At 43.4% G+C, this 12,938-nt stretch overlaps 1 protein-coding gene and 1 long non-coding RNA gene across 4 annotated transcripts in view; one reads left to right on the forward strand and one right to left on the reverse strand.

The window, feature by feature from the left end:
- SCAF4 (SR-related CTD associated factor 4) overlaps positions 1-2,923 on the reverse strand; it is a 50,588-nt gene extending 47,665 nt beyond the window's left edge. Inside the window, exon 1 of one of the 3 annotated variants that reach the window (XM_068144508.1) lies at positions 2,621-2,923. In XM_068144508.1, the coding sequence (XP_068000609.1) occupies positions 2,621-2,650 (30 nt within the window). In that variant the 5' untranslated portion in view covers positions 2,651-2,923. The remainder of the gene's footprint in view (positions 1-2,620) is intronic. The other 2 variants (XM_068144507.1, XM_068144509.1) reach the window with 2 other exon arrangements.
- A 156-nt stretch (positions 2,924-3,079) lies between these two features.
- On the forward strand, positions 3,080-9,630 carry LOC137444296 (uncharacterized). The gene is made up of 3 exons (XR_010988116.1): positions 3,080-3,161; positions 8,658-8,754; positions 9,480-9,630. It is a non-coding gene; the product is annotated as an uncharacterized lncRNA (long non-coding RNA).
- The last annotated feature ends 3,308 nt before the right edge of the window (positions 9,631-12,938 follow it).

Raw genomic sequence — 12,938 nt, forward strand, 5'->3', positions numbered from 1 at the left:
ACCAACCTAACAGATTCAAGGATGCCTTACTTACAGCCATGATTCAAACTTGGACCTCCCACCATTCAAGAAACTGCTATAACTGCCAAACCCACCCCAAAAAAATCCCTAATGATCACATCACCTGAAGGAGTAAGTGGCATCTCCTCCTTCACGTAGGCTGACAAAGGAGCTGACAGCTACAACCTCCACAGAAGAGACAGTAAGCCTGAAGCACATCACCTCTAGCATATATGGGCAGTCCAGCAAAAAAATTCAAGGCAGCTGCAGTTACAAATTCTGCCTACAGTAGTAGTTGCAGCCAGCAAGTTGAGGAATTCTTGACCTACAGAGTATTCTGTAGATACCTTGATCTTCACCGCTGAAGCTATTCCATGCTCAGTAATTATTCGGTGAACAGAGACAGGTACTGCTGTAGTTCCCACAACACCTATCCACTCCAAGTTTTACAAAGTGAGCTCTCACACTCACTACCCTCCTCTATTCCCACCATTCTGTGCACAACGTTGAGATCTTTTGTAAAACAGCTCTTTCACTTTCTCCACATTCATTGAGAAAGCCCAGAAATGGAACAACATCTGACTGTAAATCTTACTGTCCTCAAGAAAGTTTGAAATGTTTTATACTTTAATATGTATTATTTTCCATGCACAGCTTCAGACAACATGTGCTGGTAAGTTAGGAGAACAGTTTAAGAACTGAGCTTACATTCTTAGCCAGTATCATAAATGCCTCCTGAGAACAGGACAGTAAATTACATAACCTTTGCATTTATTATCATGCAAGCTTTATACTAAGTATAGAAACAGTCATACATAGGAACTGATGCAGAATAAGGATTTTAGCAAGTATAGTCTTCTTCCCCATTACTGATGTTCCAATGAAACCCAGTGTTTCACAATCTTTGAACAGCTGGCCATTAGAATTTCAGTCAGTATTTCTCATTGCACCAAACAACAGTACCACACTTCTGTATCTTAGATGAAGACATATGAAACAAAACATCCACACCTCTAAAACTGTTTAGTCACTAAATACCTAAAACCACTGTTTTCACTCTAAAGTCTCACATACTTTTACCACCAGATCAGCAAAAGAAGTGAGTTTTATTGTTTGAGAAACACTAAGCACTGTCTGTACAGGTTTTATCAGGTAGCAACATGATGGAATGAATGAAGTGAAAGCAATCATCTACTAGAACTTCTGTTGATATTTCAGCATGCAAGAATAATTCCGTTCTCTGTTTACAGGAAAACTGAAAATGCTGCATGTGTGCCATTCTATTTTAACACATGGGAGAACGTTGCTCTGTATCCTTCCATATCACTGGTTCAAACCAGCAAAACACACCCAAAACATAAGCAAGTAAATAAACCCAGTAAAACCATTAACGAGAGGTGCATGCTACCTACTTTTCCCCTTTGCTCTTCCAGAATTCTATTGAATCGGTTTTCAGGTGTGCGTGTATGTAAGACAAGCAGTGGCAGAGTGAACTTTACACAGCATGACTTCATCACATGAGAGTAAGTCTGCCATTTTTCCTGTTTCTGTTCAGCAAACATGCACAGCAACCTAACCTTCAGAAAGTATTAAACGTTCTGGAACAGGTTCTGGTTTAGCTTCAGCAGATCATCTGCAACAAGAATATGCATGTTCTATAGTTCATGCAGGATCTGCAAAAGTCGAACTGAGGCAAAAGTGTTACCTAATGCAAGAATCATTTTAAGTCATGGGTGGAAAACTTTGTTAAGTAGAGGCTAACGTATCTTGTGTATTACGCAAAAAACAATCACGATCCATTTTGGTTCCGATTCCTATCGGTTTATTAAAGAATTAAAACAAAACAAGAAAGAGAAGACGAAAGGGACCTTCTGTGTAGTATGAAAGGCGACTGAAAGCCTTAGCCTTTCTAACCTAACTATCATCTCCTTAACGCTGGGGTATATCTTAGTCACATCCCCAAAGAGTTGTTTCTATACAAAGATAAGCTCCCTCGCAGTTTTTCCCTTTCTCGCTTCAACCTCCAGCCTGTCCTGCTTGCTGCCTGTTCACATGGCAGGTCTCTCACCAAACCACTGCGAGGAAATAGAACTGCTTCGCGCCCCCAAACGCGGCTTCTTCCCCCTCAACAACGTGCATGCGGTGGGAACGCCTTGTAGCAAGGATCTCTGCTCAGACGCTCTACAGTGGGGTGAGGAGGACACTGACGGGGAGAAAAGCACAGAGGGAGGCCCGAAGATTTCCTCAGATACCCCTCCTGCGCCCGGGCCCGTGCGGGAATCCGGTCTGCGGCGTTGCTGAGGGAACGCTCCAGGCCGTTGCAACTGTCGCGGCGGGCCTAACGCTCGCCTCCATTTTTCTCAGGAGACCGATCTCCCCTACCCTTTGCCCCTCAGGCTGGCGGGAGGCCCTGGACCAAGCCAGGACGAGTGCTGCCCAGGCCCTCTCCAGCACAGGCCTCTGGAGGCGCCGCACCGGGCCCGCGCGGCCCAGAGCCGGAAGCCGAGTGCGGTTTAGGGAGAGCGATGGCGGCTACCGTGACCCTCCCTGCACCACCGCTGTTCCCAGACCCGCTCTCCCATCCTCTCTCCCCCCAACCCCCACCTTCCCTGGCTCCCACCTCCTGGTTAAAGGCGTTCACGGCCTCCATGTTGGCGGCGGCTGATGCGGGCGGGCGCCCGCGCGGGGGAGGGTAAGAGGGGAGGGCGAGGAGGAGCAGCTCGGTCCCGCTCAGGGGCTACGCACGGACATGGCCGTTTGGCGGCGGCGGGCCCCGCGTTCTCCCCTCGCCCTCACTAGCGTGCTCGGTGCGGAGTCTCTCTGGCAGGGCCCCGGTACAGACGGTCTCTCCCAGTGGGATGGCGGAGCCCACGCCGCGCACAGCACCCTGGGATCGCGCAGGCCTCCCGGCCCCGCGCCACCCACAGGAGAGAGAAGGGAGAGGAGGGGGAAAGAGAACAGGGGGAGGAGAAGGGGGGGGAGGGGGGCGGGGGGGAGTGCGCGCGCCATGCACCACGTGACCTGTGGCTTGGCTACTCCCCGCGCCCCGCCATGTCAGCGCCGGCCCCGCCCCCGGGGTGGGGAAATGGCGGGGAGGAAGCAGCCTTCCTCCTTGCCCGCCCGCGCAGCTGCCATTTGGTGCTGGAGTCGCCGGCGTTGAGGTGTTGGAAGGGTCTTCCCTCATCCGCCGGGCGGTGGTGGTGGCGGCGCCGCTGCTGCGGCCGTTTGGATAGGGCCAGGGCCGGGAAGTCCGCGGTTTGTCCCCTCACAGGAGGCTGGAGTTTTTCTAGTACTGTGGTGGCTGGGGTTGTGTGGGCCTGAGTGGGCTACCTGGAGGCAGCGGGCGAGGAAAGGTGCCTGAGCCCGGGAGTTGCCGCGGACTGGGGTGAAAGCCATGCCCGCTTCCATCTTCACACTTAAAAATCGCCTTTCTTTTTTCGGTACCCCCTAATCGTGTCGCGGGTGGCACAGGGCACACGCTGAGCCCAGCTCAGTAGAGCAAAAGACTGGCAGTCGGGCGCGTTTGATCCCTAACAGTGACCAATACATTCATGGGGGATGCACCCCCACTGTTTCCTTAAAGCTGCAAAACTCTTCTCAAAGTCAAGAGTTTTCCACCCGTGAAGAAGATAGTTAATCAGTGACTGCATTCGTGCTAACAATAGGGGCTAATGGTCATGAGAAAACGGCATGCAAAGTGTCATTTCAAAGATACTAGCTAGCTCTTGGCGACTGTTTAAGGGCACATTTGTCGAGTACGCTGTTAAGTGCTGTAATAATGTGTTGGCATTGGTGTTAGATTGTGGCGGTTAGAGGTTCGCAGGCTATTGCACGATGTGACATTTTTTAGCCCGGTGCAGCAGCAAGGGTGAAAAATCAGAAGTCTCAATGTTAAAGAAATCTCCCGGAAAGTGTATTTGGTTTTATTTCATGTTTAGCTATTAAAATGTTCCTCGTGTTTGAGTAAACTAAGTACGGATTACTTCAGGAGTCTCTTCTCCCTGCCATCAATATATGGCTGTCCAGTGATAGACCTGCGTTAAAAGAATGTTTAAAGAGTAACAAGAACTCTTGTGCCACTCTTAGGAAACATGGAAGGATGAGTTTGTGTGCAGTTATATGGCTGGGTTTTAAAGGCATTGTTAAAATAAGTTCTGGTGGCAAAAGGAAATTTTCCAGATAGCCTTCTTTCCTATAGGTTAATGTTTGATCAGAAACAGAACAAAACTGAAAACCCAACAAAAATCACACCCACCAAAAAAAAACCCCTAAGAAAACCATACACACAGAACCCCCAAACGTCTACCTTTCACAATTTGCTTTAAAGAAAGCTGTTAAGCTAGAGAAGGGAAAGAGAGAATATGTCTCTATCTAGTGCCAGTGTTTTGGCTTCCACCCCCACCCCACCCCCCAGTTTCAAGACGGTGAAGGACTTAATTTATAGCTTTTACTACTGTTCTTTTTCATGCAACTGTCAAAAACATTAGCAAAAGGGTAGTTTGTTCAGCCATCTGAAAAATATTAATAGCAAAAAGAGGATGAGTGGTGAAAAAATGCAAATTATCTGCTTCTTGCATCAGCTATGAAGCCTCCTGAGAAGCAAAAATTATGTCTTTGAGGGCTCTTGGCTTAGTGTGGTAATGTGAGTTAGCATGGACTTCCTGCATTGGTGATTTAATTTTCGTGTTTGAAACCTAGGTGTGAAATCGTGACAGCTGTTTCTATGGATGTTGAATACCTGACATGATCCTTTTGGTATATACTTGATAATACAAATGCACCTCTCAGGGAACCGTTCATAATCTATACAGAGTGCACAAAAATGCCTTCCCAGGGCAGGGAAGGCTGCCAGTAATTGTGGAAATTGTTGTTAAACTTGGGTGTTGTTGCCTATGAAAACTTTTATTTGTACTATATATTTACCTTTCTAGCATGTCACTACAGATTCTGGAGATGACTCATCTGCAAATTGAGTGTTAAATGCTCTCAGTTTTCCTCTTTGCTGTTTATATATTCAATACTGCTTTATTAGACTTTGTAGCATACTTGTGATGAGGCATTGTGAAGAACCGGATTTTATGTGACCTGTAGGTGTATCCCACTGTGCTTTGTCTAGTACAAGTGCTGGTAGCTGCAGTGCCTTGGAAATTCTGTATTAGAGCTTCCTTTGCTGTATGAAGCCCCTTGCCCACTGACCTACCAAACTAAAGCCTGGTGTGGTTGTCTCTGTTATAATATGGTCCTGGGTTTACCTGCAGTGTAGATGTCATTAGGGTCTGTAGAAACATCCCTGCAAACATTTGTTCATTAAGAACTAAATTCAGATTCCTCATGGACTGAATCTTAGGATTTGGGGGTGGGAAAGGGTGAAGTAGATTAATTATTGCAGCTTTAGACCTAAGTCTATTTTTTACTAGGCTATGGCTTTGCTATTCAAAGCCAGCCTGCTTTATCAAGACAGTATGCTCAGTTACTGTGAAGTAAAGTTCGCCACCACTTGTATTGCGTGGTGACAACCTATAGAGAGAAGAGGCAGTCATATAGCTTCTTAACCATAGAATCACAGAATGATAGAGATTGGAAGTGACCTCCAGAGATCAAGTCCAACTCTCCTGTGAAAAGCAGGATCACCTAGGGTAGTCTAGCACAGGAATGGATCCAGGTGGGCTTTGAGAGTCTCCAGAGAAGGAAACTCCACAACCCCCTGGGCAGCCTGTTCCCTCATTTAATGATAAGAATGTACTTGAGCTTGCAGCTGGTTTATTATTAAAGCTGCTTTGGAGATGATCAGAGGTTTGGAGCAACTCTCCTTACAAGTATTGTTTAGCCTGGAGAAGAGAAGGCTTCAGGAAGACCTTACAATGGCCTTCGAGTATCAAGGGGGGCTATAAGAAAGCTGGAGAGGAACTGTTTACAAAGGTAGGTAGGAATAGGGCAAGGAGCAATGGTTTTAAACTAAAGCAAAGTAGATGTAGATTTAGACATAAGGAAGAAGCTCTTCACTATGGGGGTGGTGAGGCTCTGGAACAGGTTGCCAAGAGAAATTGTGGATGCCTCATCCCTGGAAGTGTTTAAGAGCAGGCTAGATGAAGCTTTGAGCAACCTGGTCTAGTAGGAGATGCCTCTACCCATGGTAAAGGGGTTGAAACTAGATGATCCTTAAACTCCTTTCCAATTCAAGCTATTCTTTGATAAATCTATGGTGTACAATGTCCAGCATTCTTACATATTTGTATCAAGGATGGTCCTTGTCTCAAAGACCATGCCCTTCAGTGTGGCTCATGGAGCATTTAATACCATTCTTATTGTTCATGCAATATGTATTTTAAAATACAGTTTCATATTATTTCATATGTCTTATGTTTAACAGTTCTGACTTCAGTTGCTACGTGACTTTAGTCTTTCAGCTTGCTTGCTTTTGTTTCTGACAGAGGGGCAATGCTTGGGCACACCAGTGAATGGAAATTGCTGTTGAGTATCATAGTATCAGTCAGGGTTGGAAAGGACCACAAGGATCATCTAGTTCCAACCCCCCTGCCATGGGCAGGGACACCCCACACTAGATCAGGCTGGCCAGAGCCTCATCCAGCCTGGTCTTAAACACCTCCAGGGACGGGGCCTCAACTACCTCCCTGGACAACCCATTCCAGGGCTTCACCACTCTCATGGTGAAGAACTTCCTCCTCACATCCAGCCTGAATCTCCCCACCTCCAGCTTCATTCCATTCCCCCTAGTCCTATCACTACCTGAGATCCTGAGAAGTCCTTCCCCAGCCTTCCTGTAGGCCCCCTTCAGATACTGGAAGGCCACAATGAGGTCACCTCAGAGCCTTCTATTCTCCAGACTGAACAGCCTCAAATGATGGTTACTTGATGTAATGATTTCTTTTGTCTTTGTAGCTGCTGATGAAATACATGTGCAAGTCTTACTCAAGTTTGTTGAAATCTGAAATGCTTTTTAATTCAGGACAGTCGTTGTCACTTTATACATAATGAAATATGAGTTTAACTGAATGTTATGTGAGCTTAAGCAACTTCAAGAAGTTTTACATAATGGTTTATCTGTCATTTTTTTCTTGTAGTAAGTCTTGATCTTTGTTAAAAATCCTAAATTTCAGTCACTCTCCTAGGTTATTATTAGCACAGTGCATTGTGATTTCTAACAATGATCCATAACAATGTCATAGTCCCTGTTCTTTGATTATCTGTGACAGCCTATCATGTTTCTCTGACTCATTCAGTAAGGATTAGTTATCACTTGCACATTATGACTCTCTAATTTACTGGTGTAATTTAACTTATGGGGTGACTTTCTTTAACTAGAATTTCCTGGAATCCTGTGTCTATGGAAAGCAAAACTGGTTTTCCTGCAATGTCAGTTGGTAGTGCATAAGACCCTTAATGGGAAGGTCGTGAGTTCAAGCCTGCAGTGGGCAGTAGTGTCCTCCCTACTCTAGTCATGAGGTCTGTGGTGACAGGTTGGACTCGATGATCTTTGAGGTCTCTTCCAACCTTAGTAATACTGAAGTACAGTATGTGGCTGTGACTTTATGTTCTTTGGTAAAATAATACTGCATATGTTTACCAGGATTATTTGGATTGTAATTGGCACTCTGGGTAGCTCTTCCTCACATCAAGAGGAGGGATTTACTTATTGTTCTCTGAAGGGACACCAAAATCAGACCCCTGACATCAACAGATCTTTGAAGGAAGTTTGCCTTTCATTCACTGTTTGTACTGTAGCAGGATTAAACTTGTATGCCTCACACCGTGTTCTGTACTTGAGAGTTAAATTGCTGCTTAGGGATTCTGATTTGTTCTTCTACTTTTTGTATACTCAGTAATTACAGGCAGGCCATAGTGAAACTGTGCCTGGAAAGTCTTTTGGAACCTTCGTAAGATGGGGAGTGTTTTACCTGCCTGCTTAGTGGAGTCAGTCAGTGTACAGAAGCTTTGGGCAGAGCTGGCTTTCAGTTTGATTTTTACATCCACTGCAAGTATGCAGGCATAGTTGTAGGTTCTAGGTTCTAATCTTAAAAGCTTTGTAAAGTTTAATGGCAGGTCACCATAAAGGTTGTCTCTCTTCCTGTCTCTCATGTGATAGATGTTAGTTGTTTAGGTGGGTTGGATTGGTTGATGGGTTGGATGCGATGATCTTGAAGGTCTCTTCCAACCTGGTTTATTCTATTAAATTCTATTCTATTGTATTAGATGTGACCAAAGTAAAGCAAGGTGAATCTGCAGGCAGCCTTCTGATGCAGACAGCTGGATCTGATGTTTGCTATCAGATGTTCAAGTTGTGCGGCTGCCTTTTGTGTTATTAATGAATGCCAAGATTTTAGCCTGCTGTAAAGTACTCTTTTTCTGGCCAGAGGGTTTTGAACTACTTACTGAGGCAAGTTGGAGCAGGGGGAATTCGTGGATTTTGTCTGTTGCAAGCATTTAGATTTTTATGCTCTGCCATAATGTCACTACTGTAGACTTGGCCTTGGTGTTGGAAAGAAAGAAACAAAAAACCCCAAAACACAAACTTTTTTTTTCTGATACTGGTGAAACAATATCAAAAGCTGTTGTTGATTGATTGTTATCTAACCACTGAATGTGTGGCTTGTCTATGTCTGATGCTTAGTGTAACCACTTATTTTGATATTTTCCAGACAGGAGGAATCCTCTGCCTTTAATACTTGGACAGCTATATGGAAATGGGATTGTGCACTAATCCCCTGCCTCCAGTGGATCTTGACTATTACCCTGGTATTTACAGAGATTCCAAAGCATGCTATAGCAAGATAATAAAAAAAAAAGATCAATTTGCAAGATGATTAAAAAAAAGAGATCAATTTGCAAGATAATAAAAAAAGAGATCAATTTGCAAGATTTCTCTACATCTTCTTATTAAGTGAATGAAGGTTTTAGACTTGAAAGTTTATGGGATAGAATATTAACTTGGTAGAAGACAAACTGCTATTTAGGTTTTCTGTGCAGTCTAGATTTGCTTTTGCATGAGAGCACTCTTCCCACTTTGCTCCTCCATAGTTATTTCACCAGCCTCTTCTGGTCTGATGTGAGGCTGGCAAGATTACAAGACTAGTTAAGGCTTTTCTTCTAAATGCAAGACTGAGATCAAAGTATGTTAGCAATTGCTTCCTTCTCTGGCAATACTATAGCACCGCTGTTCCTGCTAACAGGAACAAGCAGGAGTGAAAAATAGCTTTTAAAAAATATTCAGTATTCAGCTGTGACCTAAGGGAGTCTGTGAACATGTGGAATTTAGGACACAGAGCAAGGAAACTGATAGAGAAAAGATGTTGTATGTGATGGCTAATTGTCTAGGACATTATGTAGCGTATAAGAACAACTGCAACACATGCGTTCTCATTCTCACTTGACAACTCGGTGCACAATAGGAAGGAAGTTGTTAGTTTTTATAATAAGGAATCACAAAGTACTCTTTTGTTCTTCCTTTTATTTTTTTTCAGTGAGTCATGTATTTGAAAAAACCCTACAGTGCCAAGGCAGTGCCCATTCTGAGTTTGACTCAATTTCTACACATGTAAGCCAATAGCAGCATCTTGTATAACCTCTGTCTCGTTCTGATCACTTTGTGGAACTTTGTTCTTTATCCCCTTTCATGTTAGGCACTTCATAACAACGGTATTTAATGCTGAATTCAATGAAGCTTTACTTCCAGTGGGTTTTTTCCCAACCCCTCCATAATGGAGTATGAAGCAAAACACTGCTCCTGATGAGCTGCATAGGGATTCTGCTTCTTGTCTTGTTTGCTTAGTTAGAAGAAAAATCAAATTACACAGTCAATAGAAGCAGAAAATACTGTGTTTATGAAACCAGCCTTCTGCTTACTGTTTGTTGGGAGTAAAGCCTGGAATATTCACGTTTTCCAGTGCTAGTATCCATCTTGCTAAATCAGTTCTAAATAAGATCAAACCCTGATGTCCTTATTTCAGTTCTGTGCTTCTGAATTTCACTGAGATAAAGCTCTGGCAGGTTCCAGTGGGTTTTGGTGATGCATACATTATCACAGTTCGTTTGTACTCTGTTCCTTTACTCTGTCTTAGCCTCCTACTGAAAGAATCAAGAGGACACAGTCTGAAGCTGTGCCAGGGGAGGTTCAGGCTGGATGTTAGGAAGAAGTTCTTCACAGAAAGAGTGATTGGCCATTGGAATGGGCTGCCAGGGAGGTGGTGGAGTCACCATCGCTGGAGGTGTTTAGGAAGAGACTTGATGGGGTGCTTGGTGCCATGGGTTAGTCGATTAGATGGTGTTGGATGATAGGTTGGACTCGATGATCTCAAAGGTCTTTTCCATCCTGGTTAATTCTAATTCCAAAGAACCAGGGGCTTTATCCTTTGTGATTATCATTAGACCCATCAAGGTCACTTTAGGTCTTAAAAGAGTTTGTGCCAAACATCTTGCAGGGAACCAACAAATAGCTGCCTACTGTTGTTAGAATCCCTCTTCCATGTTTTCTAGGGTAAAAGGGGTTTTGGATTTTAAAGTGATTTCTGTGTGAGGATAATCTATTTGCAGTATATAGTATAGTCTGTGTTTACTGTAACTCATTCTGTGCTACTGTCCTTGAACCTGTGCTCAAGTGCCTTATTTTATATTTTCTCTGTCAAGCATTCAAAAATGTGTTCAGTCTTTTTTTCTTCCTCTGTAATGAGAGAGAGGTTTAACCAGCCAGAACAGTAGACTTGTTTTGTAATTATTTGCTTTTTAGCTTTTGGAAGTTGCCCTTTGTTGTTATTGTTATTTCTTCCTCATGCTGATGAGAAAGTTAGAATATTTTTAACATCAAGGTATTTGTGTGGTCATGTGGGCACTACTTCAGAAGATGGGACTTTAAGGCAACTGAAAGTCATGGGGTGCAATAAAATCCTGTGTACTAGCAGGGATACTTGATTTACCATGGGGTGTGACCACAGAGTATTTAAAACCCAGAGGGAATCTAACTAATAAAAGTTTAAGCATTTTTTGATTTGCAATGTAGTGGTAAAAATTTCTAGTCAGATTACACTTGAGGGGGGACAAAGAAATTCTGTGCAAGCAACAACGATTCCTAGAGCTAAGTTTATGTGGCAATAGGTCGCTGTCTGTCTGTCTGTGTAGGTGTGTGAACAGATTGCTGAGGTTCACTTGATTCAGGAGCGTGTTTTCAATAGGTTTCTGTGTTGCTGCATCAGCCCAACAGTACACATGTCAGATTCTCTGTGATTCTATTGAAGTGCACTAAGAAAGGTTTGAACATTTTCTTTGATATTGTTAGGTAAGTACCAGTGGCACAATCCTCCTTTGTGGCATGTATTTAGCTTTCCAGATTTCATCATGCTGAGCTTGGGAACACAGGATAAGGAGGACTTCCTGGACCACTGGCTGCAGCTGCTTCCAACTGAGGTGAATGACTTTATCTGGTTAAAATGCGTCTTGAAGTATAGCTTTGTGTCTGTCCTTCCCCACTTTGCCAGCATTAAAAGGGTGTTAACAGTTGTGATGGCTCTGAAGTTTAGGAAGCAGGTTTCACCTTCCAGATGAAATTTCTTCACATTAAATGCATAGGCACTTGGATTTTGTTTGCTACTGTCTCTAGAGCGAATAAGTCTGCACAGTTTTTACTCTTTAGGTTTTAAAACGTGCTTTAGTTGGGGGGTGTTTTGTTTTGTTTTACTGCTTTACAGTTCCTGCCGTAGCCAGAAGATGGCACTTATGTATGCACTAAGAAAGAGTCAATGAAGCTAGTTTTATCCCTGCTGATACTGTGTAGAATGGCAGTAAATATCCTGGGTAAATGATAACTCACAGCATAAAAGATCACTTTGATCTTGTAGCACGTGAAGGGCACAGATTCAAGAACAAAGTCCAGGAACTTGTTACTCCACATAGAAACTCCTTTAATATTCCTTATTCAGTAATAAAGATCTGATATGCCCCTGAGTTCAGAAGACAACAATCAAACAAAAATCCTGTCTGTTTGGGTTTTTTATTGTGTCTTTGTTTGTGGGTTTTTTTTGTAAGGAGAATAATGTAAAAGCAGTTTCTAGCACCTTTTTTTCCCCTTCTTCCATTCCAGATGAGATTTTGTGCTACACATTAAGGCCTGGTCTAAAGATGATTTTCCACTGATACAGCTTTATCACCTATGGTTTTTTGTACTTCTACTTGCCTTCCTTCCCAAACCTATGTTACTTATATCCTGCATGGATACCAAGTTGTAGTTTTCTCCATCATAACTAACTTCCATACCCATTTGTCATAAACCATCCCAACCTGAACTGTTTTATGTCAGTATAACATTGTCAAACGTCAGGAGCATTGCTCTAAACTAGGCTTGTTAAACAGTACAACAAATAAACCAACACAGCTCTTCTGTGCACCCAAGTTTGAAGGGATGGAGTTCTGAATTTGCACATAAGAGGATGCAGGGAAGGAGAATATAAAGTGGCTGCAATTCATCTAAGCAGTTTCCCAAGGCTGTCAGCATGTTTTCTTGCAGATCATGGGGCCCATCTAAATCGGAGCAGAAACAAGAGTGGTTTGTCTGGCCTGGTGTGCATGGGGTAGTGTTGCCTCTGGTGTTCTCACAAAGGTCAGGATCCAGGGACTGACAAGAGTTTTGATGACACCAGTTGTCTGTTCATCACACTAACAGCCACAGAGACTGACCTCCCACGACCTCCCCCTTTAACCTGCTGTTCCCCATCGCCTTCTTCCCACTACCACTTTTTATCACTGATTTATTTTGGGGGATTTACTTGTAGACCTTTTACTTTGCACTCTCTAAAAGCCATAAGCATTGTAGTGGAGAGTGCAAGCTTGCATACAAACTTTCCCAGCTCATGAGTTGTTTCAGTCAGAAAAATAAGTGTGAAAACAACTTGAAAACCTGTTTCATTTGTATTTTCATTACAGTATCACAGTAT

Source organism: Melanerpes formicivorus, unplaced genomic scaffold (genome assembly GCF_026170545.1).
Source record: "Melanerpes formicivorus ecotype bairdi unplaced genomic scaffold, bMelFor1.0.p_v2 SCAF_11, whole genome shotgun sequence".
Lineage (NCBI taxonomy): Eukaryota > Metazoa > Chordata > Aves > Piciformes > Picidae > Melanerpes > Melanerpes formicivorus.